Consider the following 19382-nt stretch of genomic DNA (forward strand, 5'->3'; position numbering starts at 1 on the left):
GAATAATTTTTCTGTTTGGAGATTGTAATTTCAGAACAGAGAATTCTGTATTCTCCAGAACCTGTTGATTCATCTTAATGACTTTTCAATCTACAATACCTGATTCAGGAAGGGGTAAAGAGCCCCAACAAGATCAGTCTGACCCAACTGGATAAAGAAAATGTACATGTTTAGATGTATATTTTCAACGTGGGTGTTTGGAATGTGTGTAGAACTTGAGGCATGACAGGGAAAGGCTTTAGCTTAAAGTTCCGTCCTTAAAATGATTCCACCTAATTTTTTGCAACAGAATTGAGTAAGTTTGAAGAGTGTAGGTGACTGTGCATGCAAACTGGTTGGCTGAGATTTGACTCCTGATGGAATTCTGCCCTTCTGGATTCAGGTTTTGTGGAACTAAAAGGAGATATTGATAACTATATCTTATAGAGACTTAAATGAAGTTATTCTTGCTCTTGAGCATGGGTAAATACATACATAAATATGGCCATGTACATTTCTGTAGTTTTAGGTCTCTGCAGACCTAAAATGAGTTATTGTATTTATACATTATCTTGAAAATGATCAAGCCATGAAAATCGTGTCCCCAGCTATAAGCAGCTTTAGTGGGAATGGGAAGAGGGTATTAATATATCTCAGAGTAAGTTGAGCCTGCTCATCTCTCATACACTTTGACTCATTCTGTTGGTGTGTACCTGGCCCATTACTTGTAACTGTCACAGAAAATTAATGTAACCAAGTTAAAAAAAAAAGAAAAGAAAAGACACCACTTCCACTCCCTGCCCTCCCCCCAGCATCATGGCTGGTCACATTATGTGACAGTCTTCCAAAGACTGCAGCTGCTTTTATGGAATGAATGTAATAATTCACATCTAGTTCTCAGGTGAAGTTGAATTTGTAAATAGCTTTCTGCCTCTGAGAGAACAAGTCTTTTTCTACGGCATAGATGTGATTAATGGTGTAGACTTCCTGCTACGTACTGCAATAAATGTCTCAGTCCCCTGTGATTCCTGAGCATGTAATAATCCATTGAATGCAAGAATCTTTACTATGCTTGGAAGGGGTGTGTTATTTAGTCCCACAGTCCTAATTTTAAGGAAAAGAGGTATTATCCACTCTGATTTTGCAATGGTGAAATTGAAGTACAGGGCTTGACTGACCAAACTTACAGAGTAGGTCATCTGGAAGCTAATAACTGAACCCAGATTCACAGACTTCTTCACTTACGAGTTTTTAACCACAGAAATAGCTTTCTTCTCTTTTTTCTTTGTGAATGACATTGTACATAAAAGGAAGCTGTCAAGCTCCATGGAGTCAAAATATGACCTACTTTGACTTTGCTTCTTTCTCATTGCGGATATTTACTGCTTGACATTTTTCAAAAAGGACTTTTGCATTGTCTAGAAAATACATATTGAGCAAAAAACATCCATCCATGGTTCAAAGCAAGACAATATTTAAACATACACTAAATTATGTTAGAGCTGCATGAAATGTAGTGCTGAATGTCCTGGTGGCAGGAGAAGGTGGGGATGTGTAGATGACTAAGCTATTTAGAGGAGACTGTATTTTACAATTAGGAATGCATTTTCCTAAGAATTTTTAAAATTATACTAAAGAGATTTTGCCTCCTTTTAAGGCAGCCAATATTGTTTCTTTTTTAAGATGTGTGGAATATGGACAGTTATAAAGTGATAGTCTGGTTTTGCAAGGTTTTTGGATTTTCCCGTTATCTCATAATTTAAAGTAGATTTTTTGAAAATTCTTAGTTATCAAACGTAATGAATTTACTGGTAGGGTGCTCTTACAAGTTCTAACCTACCAAAATCTTGAAATGGCTTTTTTTATTAAATGCTTTTACTTCACATGCAGTATTTGTTCTCAGCTTTGTACTTTGAACTTGCAGACTTGTTTAAAAACAAGCTGATGGTATTTTGATTTTATTTTTAAAGGAAAACAGCTACTTCCCTTATCAAATAGTGTCCACAGTGGAGTGGGCCAGACGATATGGCAGCCTCCTGGAGATACCTCCAACCTGGTCCGCATGAGAAATCAGTCTCTAGGACAATCTGCTCCTTCACTTACTGCTGGTTTGGTGAGTGAGTCTGGGAATACTTGTGCTGCTTTTGTGCTATAAAAAGCGATGTGATCCTGTGCTTTAGTTTGTACCTTGTTTCCCCTGCTCCTGCTCAGTGAAAGCAGCATTTTGTTCCTGTGGGACTTTTTAGGGTGCAAGGCGAACTAGGAAGAGAATATGTTCATCCTGCTTTTGACAGAAAGCAAGAAAAAAGTGTCTGTTGAAGAATAATTTAGTTTTGGGGACATTTCTTCTCAATGCTACTTAAGTTGCCTGATACCTGAAAGAAATATCACTGAAAGTCTAGGACATGTGAGCATAGGAACCCAACCATTTCAAACAAGTTTAATTGGAAAGCAGCTTTCTGAGTAGCTACCTCTGCCTGTTTCCCTAGGGAATAGCTAGGGGGGTGAATCTGAAAGGGATAACTGTCCAAGGAATTGAAGAACTGGAAATGACATATGCTCTTCTTAATGGTTTCTGTCAAAAGGTTTTGATAAAGTAAAAGTATTTCTGAGGAATGTTGCATCTGTTAAATTATTATTTTCTAAGAAGAGAATATTCTGTATGGGGACGTACACTCAGGTGGCTACAGTCAAATTTGAATTGCACACAAAAAGGAACATATGTTTTGTTTGTAGATGTTCCTTATTATCTCTAAAAATCTAAAATCACTGATGTGTGAGGAGCAGAAAAATACAAGGGTAGGAAAAGAGTTATTTTTTGCAGGCATATATGTAACAGAAATTGTTGGTAGATTGAAAGCAAAGTTGAAATGGTTTTTTCCTGAGCATCTATAGAGTTACTTGTGTAACAAATTTTACTCAAGTGAGGAGTTCTGGTGCATGCTACTTAAGAGCTGCAAGTAACTGGGTAAATTTATGTTACATTGGTAAGACTGTTTAGAAGCAATGACCCCTAAGTAAAAGGGTGTACCTTGGATATAGCCCTGAGAATTTTTTTGGGGTTCCTAGACAGTTTGGCACCACCAGGCTATGAAAGGAATCCTAAATCTTTAAGGTTCAAAAAGCCACACATTTGTGTTACAACTCATTTTGATTTCACAACGAAGTAAGTGTAGTCTTGACATTTTCAGACATGTTACTGTATTGAAATTCTTCTGATTTGATTTAATTGTATTGCTTCTTAATTTGGTGCCTGTTCAGTGTTTGCCTTAAATTTATGCTCTCACCAGTGGTTCTAAATTCAATGATAACAGAAAGGGAGAATGCTCATATGAACTTGGCATGTAATTATTTACCTGATGGGGATTAGAAAAAGTAATATGTTAAAACACAGGCCTGTTCTCTAGAGGCAGATAAATGCCTTGAAGCTTCATAGCTTAGGCTAATGAAAATAACTGTGCTTTAAAACAAAGCATTAATTCTCAGATATTTAATTGGGAGTACTAGGTTTTTGCTTAACAGCTGTGTGCAGCTCAGCGAGCTGCAGATGTTTCCATGTTACAATTCTGCATATTACTCATATGCTGTGTTTTCAGTTTGTTATGGCAGTGTTTGTGCTGTCTATCAAATGTTCTGACATGCAACACAATGCCAACGAGTTATTTTAAAATAATTTAAAATTTTCTGTTTCTTAAGTAAAGCAGAGAAATGAATCTCTAAATCCAGTCTTTGTCCCTCTGTGATGGTGTTTAGGTGTTGAACTATACGGTCACTTTCCTATCTCTGTATATTCTATGATGGGCTGTTTGTTCGTTACAGTTGCAGTTAATTAAGTCTAGACATTAAACATTTTTATATGAAGTGGGTTTCAAAAGCAGTGACTAAAGAACATCACAAGATGAACATCTAATTAAATGCAGTGAGTCCTGGGATCTTGAAGCTAGTTACATGTTTGCAGCTGTTTTAATATGCTTGTGGTATTGAAATAATTCACAAATTAGAATAGCAAAAGGTCTCTTGCCAGTATAATTAATCTCCTTTGAAGAATAGCTCTATTAAGAGATGAGCAAGTTCAGTAATGCAGAGTGTCATTTTAATATGCCAGCCTTGACTGCTAGAGCATTTAATTCTTCTATTATTTGTTATAATACAGTAGTTAGATGTCTAGAGAGAAGTGGAGTGTGATTTAGGAAAGCCAGGAAAGCTGTGTGCATTGTTTCTGCTCCCTCTTTCTGGCACTGCAGGTATCAGTAGATTTTCCTTTGCTAAATTGCTTTGTGGCATTCAGTAATGTGGTTTTTTGCTTTTTAACCACTACTAATCCTACAGATTGTTTACTGCACTTAAATTGTATTCTTTTCCTCTTTGAAAATACTTGCAGGGCAAAAAGATAAGTTAACAATAGCAAATCTACAGAAATTAGTCTTCAGCTTTTTAAACAAGACTGATAGCTAGGCTACTTATCAGCAATGACTCCAGAACTGGAAATACATAAAATTCTAACTTGCTAAAATATATAAACACAATTTATTGTTGGGCAGAATCTTTCAGCTTGTACATGTGTGCCTGCACAGCAGTTGCCACTAGGTCCTTGACTTGAGAAAGAAGCCAGGGCAGAGTGAATGCTGAGTGCTGTCATTGTGGAATGATAGGTGTTGATCTGATCTGTGTGCCTTCTAAATATATGTGAGGATTTCAGAGGGTGACCTTCAGCTCATCATCTACCTTAAGATGAATGCTCTGATCCTATGAGATTGAGTTCTGGTGGGGAGTATCCTATTTAAGACTTTTAAATCCCTAAGAAAGCCAAGGAAGTAATCAGAGGAAAACACATAAAGCATCATTGTGGGCATCTCAGTGGTATTTCCAGCTGTCAACACCCAAAAATACAGTAAAAATACAGTAAAAAACTGGGTGCAGGGAATACTTATAGAATGCATGTTTAAGGAATAGAAGGGTAATTTTATGGAAAATCTCTTATGACTTATTTTGGGGTTTTATCTGTGATCTTACCCTGTCATAAAAAGAATTAGACCTTGGACTGTGTTATTTTAAGGGAGCTCATAGAATCCTAGAATCCTAGAATATGCTGAATTGGAAGGGACACACAAGGATCATTGAGTCCAGCTCCTGACCCTGTGCAAGTCACCCCATGTGCCTGAGTGTTGTCCAAACACTTCTCAAATTCAGACAGCCTTGGTGCTGTGGCCATTTCCCTGGGGAGTCTGTTCCAGTGCTTGTCCACCCTCTGGGTGAAAAACTTCTTCCTGATATCCAACTTAACCTCTCTTAACTCAGCTTCATCCTGTTTCCTTGAGTCCTGTCAGTGATCATGCAAAAGATCAGTAATATGGATTTCTTCTCTTATGAAGAAAGTCATAAAGACCATCAGGGTTTCTAAACTTTAGAAAGAAAAAGGACCTTGTGAAGAGATGGTTGTTGTAGGAGTAGACTGGGAGTGCCTTTCTTGCAACTGTTAATTTTGGCAAAACTCAGTGTGAATGAAATTGATTGCCAGAAGCAATGCCCTAAGGTGCTAATATTCCATGGCTGAGCATTTATTGGTGGGCAAGGGGTGACTTTCCCCTCACGTTCATTATGGACAGGAGGCTTAACTAGAGCACTACACTAATGCTTCTTTATTTGTGGAGAGGGATTTTGTGTGTGCGTCCCACGTCCTGACCCCTCACAGACAGCATCTCAAGCGCTCCCTCCAGGGTTTTGTGAAAGAAACATCTGATAATGTGCAACCCATTAATTAGGACGACATCTCACATGCATTGCTCACCATATAATGCCTGGAAAAGTTTGAGATGTTCCAGGAATAAGAAACCATGCATGTTGCTTCTGCCAATTGTGGCGATAGGAAAATGTTTGAAGAAGCCTGTCAGTGGAAACTTAGATATGTTTGTGAAAGAGATTTTGAAATTCTTTTTTTTTAAGACTTACAAACTTCAGTTTTCTGAAGTGCACCCAGTACTGAGCCGAAACTTGTGGTAATCTTTGAACTGGAAAACAACATAATTTTTGAAAATGAGGTTGAGGATTTCAGCTGGGTGGTTGCAGTTCTATTTAGTGTAAACTTTATAAGTTTTTTTTTTTTAGTGTAAACTTCCTTATATTCTGTACCACATGAATGTGGTCAGAGCCATTTCTTCATCTTCAGAGATGAAGGCTGCTGACTAAGCAGTTGGTACTCTGTTAATCCTCTGATGCCACTCTTGCAAGATTTCCTTGTAGGGTCAGTCTCATCTCTTCACAGGATCATTTCAAATGACTTAGGGTTTTACATTTGCTTTCAAACAAAGTGAAAGTTGAAACAAAGTGAAATAATTGCATATTCACTGTGGTTGTACACAGTGTCAGAGAGTTCACCTTTTCCCTCATCTTGTTCTAGAAGAAGCAGTTAAAAACCCAAGCCTCTTAGATTTTGAATAATGATCTGGAGGGTAGAAAGGCTCAAATGCAAAGATTTGAAATAACTCTCAAGCTGAAGAACTTCCTCTGTTGAATAACACTCCGCCTGATTTATTGCGAACGTTCAGTTCCCCGAAGCTGTGTGGATTAGGCAATACTGGGTGGAATGGGGAGAATGGGTCATCCTTGTGCTGTTGGAGCCTTGGCTTGGCAAGCACTGGGAGCCTGGTAACAGACAGACCTCAAACTGTGGCATGGTACTTTTGATGTCCAGCTTGGGGTGTGCTTTTTCGACGTAGGAGATAATACGGACTATTTATTTTCTAAATTTCTGCTCCTTTGCTTTTTAAAATTTCTTATTAGATGTATTAGGAATAGAATCAATTGTGCCTAATATATAAACTTCCCCTAATAGCGTATCATCCCTGTGCAGGATGCTGTTTATTAAAAAGAAAATTAAAATTTGTATTGTTCCTGGCTACAAGGAAGAGTGGCTAATTGGGTACAGGTTTGAATTATTGAATGAGATTATTACGAGGTAGGTAATTCCCTTCGAATTCATGTGGAAGTGGAATCCAACGGCTGTGTTTTATTCAAGCCTGTGGAGGGGTCTGTGGAGCTGGGTTGCCATCTGCTGGTGTGCCAGGGGCTGGGGACAGGAATTGTGACCTCCACGATCCAAGTGAGCTTTTGTCAAACAGTGTTAGAGATCCCTGTAATCATTAGTGATTTTACAGCAGGGGGATGTTCTTTCTGGGATCGTGTCCTCCCGGAATCACTTGCTAGTAACTAGCCGTTTGCTTTTAGCTGGAGTATGAATTCACTTTGTAATGCCGTGCTGTGGCTTGCAGCATACTTTTCTTCTGGTAACAGACAGATGATGGTTGGTATCGTTATGAAGAAAAATAGGATTTTTTAGAAAAGAAAAGTATTATTTGTAGCCGATTCCATAAACCGGGAGTTTTTGGGTCGCAGCTGTGTGGGTTGCGTTTCTGGCCTGGTGGTGGCGCTGCAGCCCCGGGCGTCTCACGAGCTGCATTTTCCACAAGGAATGTCCCCCTGGCTCTGGGACCACCCGGGCTGGGGCCAGGGATGCTTTCCCGTAGCTAAAGGAGACCTTAATTCTGTGTTGTTTGTCAGTTCAGTACGGGAATTAATAATTCAAAAGGCCTGGTGAAGTGCAGTGGAAGTAGAAGTTCAAAACCCCTCCTAGTTATAAAGGAAAATTCTATCTCCACATCTCCTGCTTAGTCCCCAGCGCTTTAATGGATTTACTGTTTATTATTTAGGATTTCTGCTTTATGCAGGCACCTGGGTAGTGGTTGTTAAACTCACAGGGATGTGGTCTTGGAAGGAATAGGATTTGCAGTGGCTGGCAGACGCCAGGTATCTGACTAACAAATTAAACATTAGTTTGCAAGGTACAACATCTGCTCTCCCACCACACTCTCCACCTCTCTGCTCGTTATGTGTGCTGGCAGTGAGGTGAGTGCATGGAGCTTAGAATTCCACCTCCTCACAGAAGAATTAGGTATAATCTCTTTTTATTGAAAAATACAGCACTAGTTCAGGGACAAATCATTAATGCCAGTTGTGCATAGTGCTACCTCCTGCTGATTGCCTGGATATTTATTACAAAAGCAGACATTTGAATCTGATGGGAAAATTTCATTTACATTTGTGTCTTCTAAAACATGCAGCTGCTCTTTTCCCAAAATGTTTTGTCATAGATAATGTTACTTTTAGTTTGCATTTTAGGTGGTAACATGTTGACTATTGAAATGTTGCTCAATACAGATGAAAATAGTTCTAAGAATAATCATGAAAGTCATATGTGATGAAGGCCATAAATTATTTCAGGGAATAGAGAACTTTCAATACTTGCCTGAACAAGTAGGATTTCATATTTTTATATTGACAGAAAAGGAAAAGACAGCAGGAACTATGGCTGCATGAATGAAGGGATTTTATTACTATATGAAGGCAGGGAAATTGCATTTTAAATTGGCAGTTGTAATTGAAATAACCTGAGATGGGAAGTAAGTGGATTTCCAAATTAAGACTATGTGTGAAGTCTAAGTTTATGCATACTAATTAGATATTTGCATGTACATATGCTGCAGAGTCTGGTGAATCGTTGGGTACATTATCAATTTTGGAATTTGGACAGGGCCTGAGGAAGAAGTATGGAGCAAGTTCTAGACATTTGGCAGTGTTTAGAGTGCTTGCAGGGACTTACCTTTGTCACAAATTTTAAGGTGTCTCTGGTAGGAAAACAAAAATGGATGTGCTATGACTCTGTGTTTTCATAATAGATTCAGGACACTTGCTTCACTCTGGCATCCAAAACTGATAGTCCTGATTGGTTTTTCACTAGGAAACTTCATTCTGAATAATTCATGTAAAGAACAGAAAATTATTGTGATAAATTCTGTACTAAAGTTATATTTACTATATAGTGCACATTACTTAAGCACAGTCAGCATCTTACTCTGAAGAAACTTCAGCATATTACTTAAAACACAGTCAGCATCTTTTTACTCACTTCAGTTAAGTGAATTCCATTTTGGAGTGGACTCATTGACTTAAAGGAGATTTTCATATTTAAAAGAAAATGTGAACACCCTTCTGTGTAACCTGAGGCTTGTCATTGTAGGAAATATGAATTCATAAAACTTGCCTTGTGATAATTGTTAGGCACTAGACTGTCAGCTTGAATGATTGCAGTTCTCATTATCTTCAGATGCTGCATGTTATTTTTTTTGTCTGTGAATATGTTGAATTGATTTTTGGCACATGCAGTCACTTCTCTTCCTGACACCAGCACTATTGTAGGTGTAAAGTGAGAAACTGCTGTAGTGTGCATGGAAAATTAGCTTTTTAGCTTGGGGAGATATGGGGAACTTAAAATACAGTTATTCAGACCGTCTTGAACACACGTTGTTGAAGAGTGAGGCTTTGTTCCACGAGTGTTGTTCTGTGGTTCTTAATGACCTCTCTATAAAAACATACTGATGTAGACAATAAAAATTCTGGGTTTTAATTTAAAGTAGGTGAAAATTTGATGTTTTATTTTTGGCAGATATTTCCACAGAAAGGCAATGTGAGATGTCTGCATTTAGTATTTTAATATGGCTGCCCTCTGTGTCTGGTAATACTTCTTGAAATAGTTTCCTAGGATGTGACAATAGGAAGATTGGTCTTAAAACATGAAATAGTTTGTTTGCTTAAGTTTCAAGCTGCTTTCTTCCAGAAATGCAAACTGTTTTGAGCCTTAGGACGTTTATAACAATCCCCTGTAGCATTTTGACTAAGCAAAAGCTTTGGACATGCTCTGTAATTAGTAGCATAATCCTCCATGTTTGGCTGCCACGTTTTGTTTGGTCTGTTTTCCTGCACTGTGTCACTTTGGTTTATCCAAGCCATGCAATGTGTCTTTCCAGCAATCCTTTTTCAGCCCCAGAGACACAGTGATTGTTTATTTTACCACTTGCAGGACAGTGGGAATACAGAGGTTTATGTGCGTCACCTCTGAAGAGCTGCAGCTCAGAATCTTTCCTAAGAGTTAATCTAAAATCCTTATTGCCTTGAGATTACTGGAGGGGGAGAGGTGAAATCTCTTGGCAGAGATAAGGGTAGCCTTGTAAGTGAAACACAGGCCTGGGACTTACGCAACAATCCTGATATCTGAATTGATAAGCTCAGGTACAGAGAGGTTCAGTCCCTTGGTCACCTGAAGAGCTGAAAGTAAAGCAAGTCTCGCAGACTTTCTGTAAACCTCTGTTTATTAATGTTTAGCAGATGTTTGGAGCTCAGATGGATGGGGCTGTGGAATAATTTATTGCTGCAGTCACTGTATGTAGTATGCCAGCATCATTTTCTGACTTCTGATTATATTCATATTTAGATTTTCAAGTCAGTTGTTGAAGAGCTGAGGCATACCATGATCTCTTACCTGCCCTTGCTGGGTTATTATTGCTAACCCAAGCATTTCTGCATTAATTGCGAGTTTCAGACTTTTCCCTGGTGGGAACTGCAGAGTCCTTGTGCTGTGAGAACATGAGGTATGAAGTCAGAATCACCAATATATTACCAAGCTTGATTTAGAGTCAATATCTGTAGTTCTTCCCTTTGTGAACAGAAACTAGGACAAATAATGGCCAGGTGCCTTTTTTTTTTTTTTTTCCAAATTATTGTTTATTATAGGAATAGATGAGAAGAAATCCTGTATTGTGGTGTTTTTGATTGATCAGAATTATTTTCACTTAAAGCAGCTGTGGCCAACTAAGCACAAATAGTGCAAAATTTCCTGAGAGGGTGCCTTATGTGCTCAAAACAAACAAGTTTACCTGAGCAGTTTTTTCAGTAAATAGTGTGGAGCAACTGACTGAGGGGCTTTTGCTTTTGTTATTTATTGCAATGACCAAGTTTCCATAGAAAAACCAAAGATTCTGTGTTCATCATGAATATAAAACACTGTCATGTTGAGACTATAGTGTGAGTATGCAAAAATATGTCAGTGTGAACTCTCAGCTATTGGCAAAGGGGAATGTTTATAAAAGAGGATTGAAAAATGTGCAGGGTTTCAGATCTGTCATAAAAGGATGTGAAATGTAATTAACCTAAAATAACCTTTAAAATATTTTTTGAGCCTGATAAATTAAATGAGCTGTTGAGATAACTTAATGAGAGATTTTAATTTTATACTTTAAATAATATCCTATTAAAATCCTCAAGATTTTGCTTTGTGGTGGAATACACTGAGATTTATATTTTCACAATGACCTCATGATTCAGTAACATTGTTAATATATTTGGTGCATATTTGAGGGGTAAGGTCTAGGTTAATGGCAGCATTTATTCTTTAAGTGCTCAAAGCCACAAAACTCTAATTGAAGATAGGAATGTCCAAACCTCATTATTTTAATGTGGTCATAGAGTATAGTGACACTAAAAGTAGTTATATGATGAACTCCCATGGCAAGGTTTATAATTTGTCCATGAAAACAAATTATTATGTGAAACTTTGAATTAAAATTCTCTGCCTTGGAGTTTAAATAAAACATGAAACTTCAGGTCTAAGTTGATTTCTGGTTGGTCTAGCATGGTTTCTGTATTTGTCTTTGCTCAAATTAGCAACAAGCATTTGCATACCTTTAACGCAGAGAATTCTGCTGTGAATTGTTTACACAAAGTTACAGTGCATGCACTGAATCTCTCACACAAAGCTCCCTCAGTAGGTACTGTGTGATGTTTTTGTTTCAGGTAGTTAAGCCTGCAGAGGTACTTTTGGTAAATCTGCATCTCAAATTTTCTAAATATTGGTAATTGAAGTAATTTAATGGATGAGCTATTGTCAAGGAAAATACACGTGGTGCTTATCACAGTGTCAGGAATCCAAGGGTTGAAGACAAAGGTCGGAATGTTCATTCCTGCTTGCATTTCATCAGTGCTGCTAACCTTGGTTAGAGCAGCTCTGCACACTGGGCTGTCTCTAGTCTGAGCTAGATCTCTTTTAAAACCTCTCCTGCCTGTTTGATGTTCCTAAGTTCTCCTTTCCTTTGTGTTCTTCCAGAAGTGTTTATTTTTCTTCATGGCTTTCCCTGCCCCCAGAAAAAACCTCCCACAGTAAAATTCAGTTCTTATTACTTGATGATAGCCAGAAAATTCTGGATAATTGTGAATTTGGGCTGCTTTATGCACAAGTATACTTCTACTGTGACCTACTTGATCCCTCTCCATTGTCAATTCTTTGGGCTATGGGCTCCTGGTCTGGGAATCTTAGTGTGAACGCTGTAGAGTTGTATCTTGTATTGCAGCTTTACAGCTGCTCAAAATATGCACTCCCCTTTTTTACTGTACAGTTACTAGTTCTGATACTACCTTTATTGCTTCAGTATCTCCTTGCTAAATGAACAGTGTTCTGAGTCATGGGCTTTTGATCCACAAGCTCTTTGACTCTGCTCAAATGACAGTATGCAATGTAAAAAGTCAAGTTTATGGGTATTATTAAATCTGTCAATAACTGTTTGGTTGTAGGTAAGGTTTTGATGTTTTGCCTTAAAATTCACCTATCAAATATTTTCTTTTGAAATAAAGTAAAATGTGGAGTGTTACAAATTTAAAATGCATCAATTTCTCATCAAAGTTAATTCTTGAATCTTATTAGAATGAAATAGGCTAATGAGAGAGAAGTTTGGCAAGATAAAATGATTAGATGTTTGAAAGGAAAGAAGAACAATGTGTAATATAGCAAACATGCAGAACTATCTGAATTGAGAGAAAATGAGCTATGTCAGCATTGCTGGATTATATTGATCAGGCATCAGCATCAATCCTGATTAAACAGGCAGCTGTTTAAAGTGGTGTATTTGACAGTGACATCTTTTATTTTCTATATGATTACTGGCCTGCTGACATGTTTACTTTCTCAATATAATTTACATATTGTGTTTAAAATGTTGCTGACTGAGAAATACTTGAATTATACAAGGCAGAGTAAAAAGAAAATCAGACCTTCTTATGGCTGATGTCAACATGTATGAATATCAGGTAATACCTACAAACAAACCAGTTGATTTATTTACCAACTTATTTCCAAGAGAGCACTCTAATAAATTGAATGGCTTGCTTATCTTCTTATTTTTTTATGATAAAGGTGATTTAGAAATCAGTTATATATATATATATATATATATATATATACACACACACATACATATAAATATATGAGATTTAAAAAGAAAATGGCTGCAAGTGTTTGTATAAATGAGAAGTGTTGAAACCCTTGGGAGACCCTGTTCTGTGTGGTTTGTAGTCAGACAAATCCATGGTAACTTCCCTGGGAAAATGTCAAGAATGGATTAAAAAATGTTTAAGGGTGCTTGGGGTCTTCAGTGAAGTGACAGATACTCTCTTACTGTTCTAATTGCTGAATTTCTCTATTTTTCCATAAACAAAAGGTGAACTGCTCTTCGCCCTGGCTTGCTATAAATTACAGTAATTTCAAGGGAAAGGTATGATGGTGCCTAGCTTCTCCAGTGGAGTACATTAATGATGCATGCCCTTCCATCTGCTATCAGATTTCTTTTTGTCCCATTATCAACAAGGATTTTATCATCAAGCTTTGCCTGTGCTGTGTGGAATCTCCATCTTGCAATAGTCACGGACAACTGTTTGTAATGGTCAGCTCCATTTTTCCTTGCACATCAGGAAACTTCTCCAATAGTTTGGTTGTTCAGAAGTAGGTAACCACAATTTCACTTTCTGGAGCAAGCAGTGAAAGGTTGTTTGAACTCCATTTTGTGTTATGTAAAAAGGATAAAGTTGATTTAATTCCTTTTCACCTAAGCTACATTATTGAGCTTATGCTTTGTGTTATAAATGTCTGTTCTGTTTTGAATCCCCCAGTTCAGAGTAGTGGGAAGCATATAATAATGTTCACTGCCCTTAAGTATAATTATTGCACTACTGTATGTTTTACAGATAATTACTTTAATCCCATAAAATGCTCAAATTCTGCCCTGACTATGCTGAGGACTGCCTGTCTCATTTACATGCAGTTCTGTGTCCAATATCATGTCCTCAAACTGCATGGGAAAGGTTATGGAGGCTGGGATTGTGGCTGGGTGGTGCTGCATGTTTAAAGACCCTGCTCTCTGCTCCCTTTTGAAACAGGCAAAGCACAGACCCTAAGCCTTGAAGCTTGGGTCTAATTGAGATGTATTAATTGTGGGGCCTGTATTACCCATGGCATGGCATGGGATGCTGACTGCAGTGTGCTGAGGAGGACTGGACACCCTGGAACAAAATGTTAGTGGGAGAATTCACTTCCTTCTGTATAGACTGGGCACATGCCATGCTGGGACATGATGAGAGCAGACTTTGTGTTCAGTGACAGTTTTATAAGACAGATCAAGCTCCAGCAAAGATCCCATGGGAGGAGGAGTAACATTGTTTATGTCCCTAGCAGTGCTCAGTGCTGGTTCAAAAGGTAAGTAAAAAAAAACCACCCTAAAAGCTGAAACAGAAATAGAGGTATGCAAAGCTAAAAACGGTAGAAAAACCTGCTAAACCAGCTTTGAGTTTCAAAAAGATAAACTGATTTAGAAAGAGAAGCTTGAAGAACAAGGAACATCAGTGAAGAGACGTGCATCTTTATAATCTTTACAGAACTGAATTAAGGACCACTCTTTCAAGGCAGAGAAATGCACTGTGTTCCCCCATCCTACCTCTGAATAAGAATTAAGAATGGTTGAAAGCAGAATGGTTAGGAACAGACTAAAGCAGGTTGTTAATTCAGTGAGTAAAAGGAGATAATAACACAGCTTTAAAATCATTCAAAGATGAAATGTGTGAACTGCTATTTGTGCTGTATAGCCAATTGCTTAAAATAGTTTGAGGACTGGAAAACGGCAAGTTGAGTACCAGTATTTAAAAAAAGGGATCTATGAGAGATTCATGGAGTTAGAATTGCAGATGTTCCCTTCATGCTGTAGTTGCCTAAATCCTAATTCCTATGAGTGTAATTTACCATTTGGTTGCATTAACACAGTAAGTGCACAGAGCAGTCATTCAGATCACCCTGACAGTGTTGACCTCACTGTTTATACTCTGCTGTTAGAATACACTTGTCATTAGTGGCTTTATATTTATTTCTAGGTCACCCATTCAAATCATACAATCATAGAATGGATTGGGTTGGAAGGGACCTTAAAGACCATGGGCAGGGACACCCTTCCACTACACCAGGTTGCTCAAAGCCCCATCCAGCCTGGCCTTGAACGCTTCCAGAGATGGGACATCCACAACTTCTCTGGGCAACCTGTGCCAGCGCCTCCCCACCCTCATAGTGAATAATTTTTTCCTCATATCTAATGTTATATGCATGGCTGTTCTTTTGACATAGAAAGGTCATATTCCCTAGCAATTCTTCTGACAGCTACTTTTAAAAATTCAATTGATTGGCAGGTTCTTAACCCAGAAAGTTTTGCTGTTTCACAGAGATACATTTTCTTTAGAAATGCAAGTCAAGCTGTAAGCTCTGAACAATTCAGAGCCTGATGTTTACATGTTTACTTGATCAGCAGGGACAGTAATTTAAACACCCCAACCCCTACCTCTCCCATCCAAAAGCACCTAAGAATTCTTCTGAGAAGCTGTAGTGATTTATTTGTAATCTTCCCTCCCCCCCCCCATGAAAATCTCAATAACTAATGCTATGATGCTACTTTTCCTTGTTCTTTGGAAAAGTTGATACAGGACTGAAATAATTATTTTGCCTGGGATTGACATTGTTCTAGCTGCTCTGAAACCTCCTCGATAATCTGCTTACTTGTTTGGCTGGGTAGGAATGGACTTTGGCTTTTCCTCTGCTTCCTGTTGCAAAAGCAGCTTTGAAGGTGGTACTGAGAAGGAAAGGGAGCTGCTAGTGTGGGAAATTCAGGTGCACAGGACAGAGCAAACTGCTACAATCAACTGATAATGCTGATGTCTGATAACTTGGAGGTATATTTAGAATGCTGCTGCTGTTTTCATGTTTGTCTTTTGTCCATTGCAGCTCACACTTGCATTTAGTTGCTTTCTACTTCAGTGACTTCAGAATGAAACCTAAGGAGACAGGGGTTTCTTCAGCTTCATTAACTATTCTGGAAAGAGGTTCTCCTTGCTTGAATTCAACCTTAACTGTACAGATTTGTGTTCTGCTATGAGATCATTCTGTCAATATAAGCTTGTTTACTTCACAACTTCAGCAGTTTTGGAAGGCTTCTTTCAATATTCAAGCATCCACCTTTTGCACTAGTAGATTCTTTTTCAGCGTGAAAGTGTGAATCGCTACTGATCATTGTCAGTGTTTCTTTCTTTTAGGAAGACTTAATGTGTTGGTAGAATTGAATTCTCTGTTTGCTAATGTAGTATCCTGTGTTAATTGGTTTCTTACTGGATCCTGTCCGCCTCACTGTGATACCAGCCTTCTGAGAAGCTCATTTTGTGGATGCATTTAGAAAAGGCTCTCCTTCTTTCATGGAAAGAATTTTCTCTAGGGATGCTGCCAAGTCTCAGAAGACCAAGAAATGTTATGGCTTTGTATTTAAGTGTAATCAAACTGGCATTCATCATAATTTTGTCTCTTTAGAGCAGGAACAGCTCTGTAGATGAATATGTATTTTTGGCATTATCTTTAACCAAAATTGAAAGTAATGGTATAAATGATCTTGACTGCCAGAAACACTGAACAGTCGTAGGGAGTCAAAGTTTCTGCAATTGTTCCTTCTTTCCTGGTAACTTCCAAGCCACTGGCCAATTTCATCCAGGCTTGAAAAGAATAAAACGTGTCAAAAATAACTGTAATTGCAATACTATAAGAATTGGAAGCGAGTAGGAGACACCCCCTCACATTCTCTCAGTGACAGTCAGTTCTTGTTTATTGTGGTTTTGCAGCACTGGTTGACATTCAAATATGACAGTGCTGGATTGACTGGGGGAGGTGCTGTCTCCAGTCAGGTGGAAGTAAAATAGGAGAGCCAGAGTTACCTCTGTCAGGACTATGGGAGGGAGCAAGAGACAAAAAGCCAAACTCAAGTCTGTAAGAAATTGGGTGTCTTTAATTCTTGTTGCTCAAGAAGCAGCTTGTTTATATTGCAGTAATGAAAGAATCCAGCATCCTTCTGTTTCCGAAAAAGTTGATGTTCGTGACCTAACTCTGGGCAAGGTTGGAAGGGCAACTTTTGAACCACTTCTTGAAATGCTTCCTTGTTGTCAGTTTGGCACCTTGCTTTTGCTGTGGAAGGAGTGGTGGGATGCCACTCGAGTGAAGTGACAATCTTTCCACGTGGTTGCCTTTGCAGTGTCCTGTGGTTGTCCCAAGCTGGGACTGCACTGCAGGGTCAGCACAAGGAAGTGATGGATGTCTTTCCTGGACTGTAATTCTGACCTTCCAGAAAGGAGGGAAGGGAACCTTCACATTTTGGTTGTGCATATTGGAGCTGAGCATACTTGTGGCATCATCTGCAGTTTATTTCTTTGCTTTTCACTACTAACGACATTAAAAAAATTAGTATTCTACAAGCTTGAAAGACAGACTATTATCTAATTGGCTTTTGGTTAGGAGGATACTGATTTCTAGGTCAATGTAAAACAAATGAGCATTTAAATTGAAGAGGAGCAGCTGTTCCAAAGCCCCTTTCCACAGTGCCTGGTTTTGTTAAGGATAATTATGTCTAATTTTAAATTATGATAGCTTTGAGTATTGAGCTTTGCCTTGTTACATCCACTATCTCATTCTCCTTCATCAGTAAGAATGTTCTATCATGGAGCTAGGTTTCTGATTGGATTTATTTTTCTGGGCCTTTTGAATTATGAAGAGAAATGCAGCTTTAAGGATGGGGTTTTCAACACTTTCATGCCAATGTTACCACACTCACATTTTATTTTTCGAGGTCTCAAAACTGATACAGCGTGCCTGATTCCTGTGGAAAGATACTGCTGGGAAAATACATATTTATGTAAAAGTGTAAGATTTTTGTTCATATTTTTAGCTTGAGAATGGAAACGTCAGACTCTAGTGCTGAAAAATCCAAGAAAGCTCTTGTCAGCCTTGGAAAGAAACATATGCTAAAGATGTCCTGTGGATTACATACTGCTTGTTTCAATTAACACATTGATATTCTCTGTCAGCTCTAGAGACAAAAAGCCCAGGTGACAATTCAAATGATGCATGAAAATAATATTTCAATTTTTTCTGGTGAGCTCAGATGTTTTTAAAACAAAGAACAAAAGATTTCAAATGCTTTGGTCAATGTTATATTAGTAACTCAGTAGTATGTCTGAAAACATTAAAGAACATATATTGTAAAGATAATGCTGCTGCAATGAAGCACATTTGTTTTTATGAAACATTTGTTTCTGGACATGACAGTATTGTAGTGTCACACGTAAGATTTTTATGTTTGAGTTTAATTGGGAGTAAAGTGTAACTGTATCAAGAAATGTAAAATATGTATATTTGCATACTAAATTGAAGTACAAGCATTTTTTTACTTGCTACTTTTATGGATGGCGACATGTCTTCACATGCCTTTTAAAATAATTATTGCCACACTTTTCCTCTGAGAAATATTCTTTGAGTCTTTAAGTCAACAATTAGACTGTCTTTTGTTTCTTCTCCCCTGATCAAATGTAAATTGTTCTATTCCAAAAAAAAAAACCAAAAAAAAGTTTGAGAGATTGCCAAATTATTATTATGTTCCTACTTTTTTTTAAAATGAAAAATAGCTTTCAAAGAAAAAAAAAGACAACCAGGAGAACTCATAAAAATGGGAGGTCTGACGCAGATCCTGGAGAAGAGGGAGAATTGAAAAAAAAATTATCATTGTACTGTAAATCTTTGAAATCCTGAATGAATTTATTCTTTTTATCTTTCTTTCAGTTTTTGTTCGAGTTTAGTGGATAAATGTTGGAAAAAAGGGATGTCTATAAAAAAGCTTTTAACTTGTCTAGCACTTTAAGGGGATGACACAATGGTGAGAAATCAATAGCAAAATTTTGTCTGAGACCAGAAATGGAAGAATAAAAATCTGTCAGAACCCATCAGTAAAAAACTGCTGTGAGATGTCTCCCTAGATATCGATGTAAGCTTAGTCAGGTATAAACAAGGAGAGTAGGAGAGAATAAAGCCCTCTAATTTCAAATGTTTTGGCTTATCTTTAAGAATTTATTTCAAAGGCAGTGTTTGAATGTATATCATGTTGGTCTTAAGCCAGCAAAATGGTGCAACCTTCAGAGTCTTGTTTAAGCACTTTAATGTCAGCTGGAAACCATGGTAAAATTCATGGTATATTGAAATGAATTGCATGTGGATTAAGCTAGAAAAATATATTCAGTGCTGTAGACTCTGTTCTGAGCAGAATAATTAAAGAAAAAGCAGTTGAATTTCATGACATTTTTCCTCATGGGTTTTTACCTAATGAGTGTGTATGACAGTGTGA

At 37.8% G+C, this 19382-nt stretch overlaps 1 protein-coding gene across 7 annotated transcripts in view; it reads left to right on the plus strand.

Annotated features, from left to right (window-relative positions):
• MAST2 (microtubule associated serine/threonine kinase 2) overlaps window positions 1-19382 on the plus strand; it is a 185919-nt gene that overhangs the window by 22458 nt on the left and 144079 nt on the right. For 6 of the 7 annotated variants that reach the window (XM_069023306.1, XM_069023297.1, XM_069023301.1 and 3 more), the window contains exon 3: window positions 1950-2092. In XM_069023306.1, the coding sequence (XP_068879407.1) occupies window positions 1950-2092 (143 nt within the window). Of the gene's footprint in view, window positions 1-1949; window positions 2093-15849; window positions 15904-19382 lie in introns of those variants that run through there. The other variant, XM_069023303.1, reaches the window with a different exon arrangement.

Source organism: Aphelocoma coerulescens, chromosome 8, assembly GCF_041296385.1.
Source record: "Aphelocoma coerulescens isolate FSJ_1873_10779 chromosome 8, UR_Acoe_1.0, whole genome shotgun sequence".
Taxonomy (NCBI): Eukaryota; Metazoa; Chordata; class Aves; order Passeriformes; family Corvidae; genus Aphelocoma; species Aphelocoma coerulescens.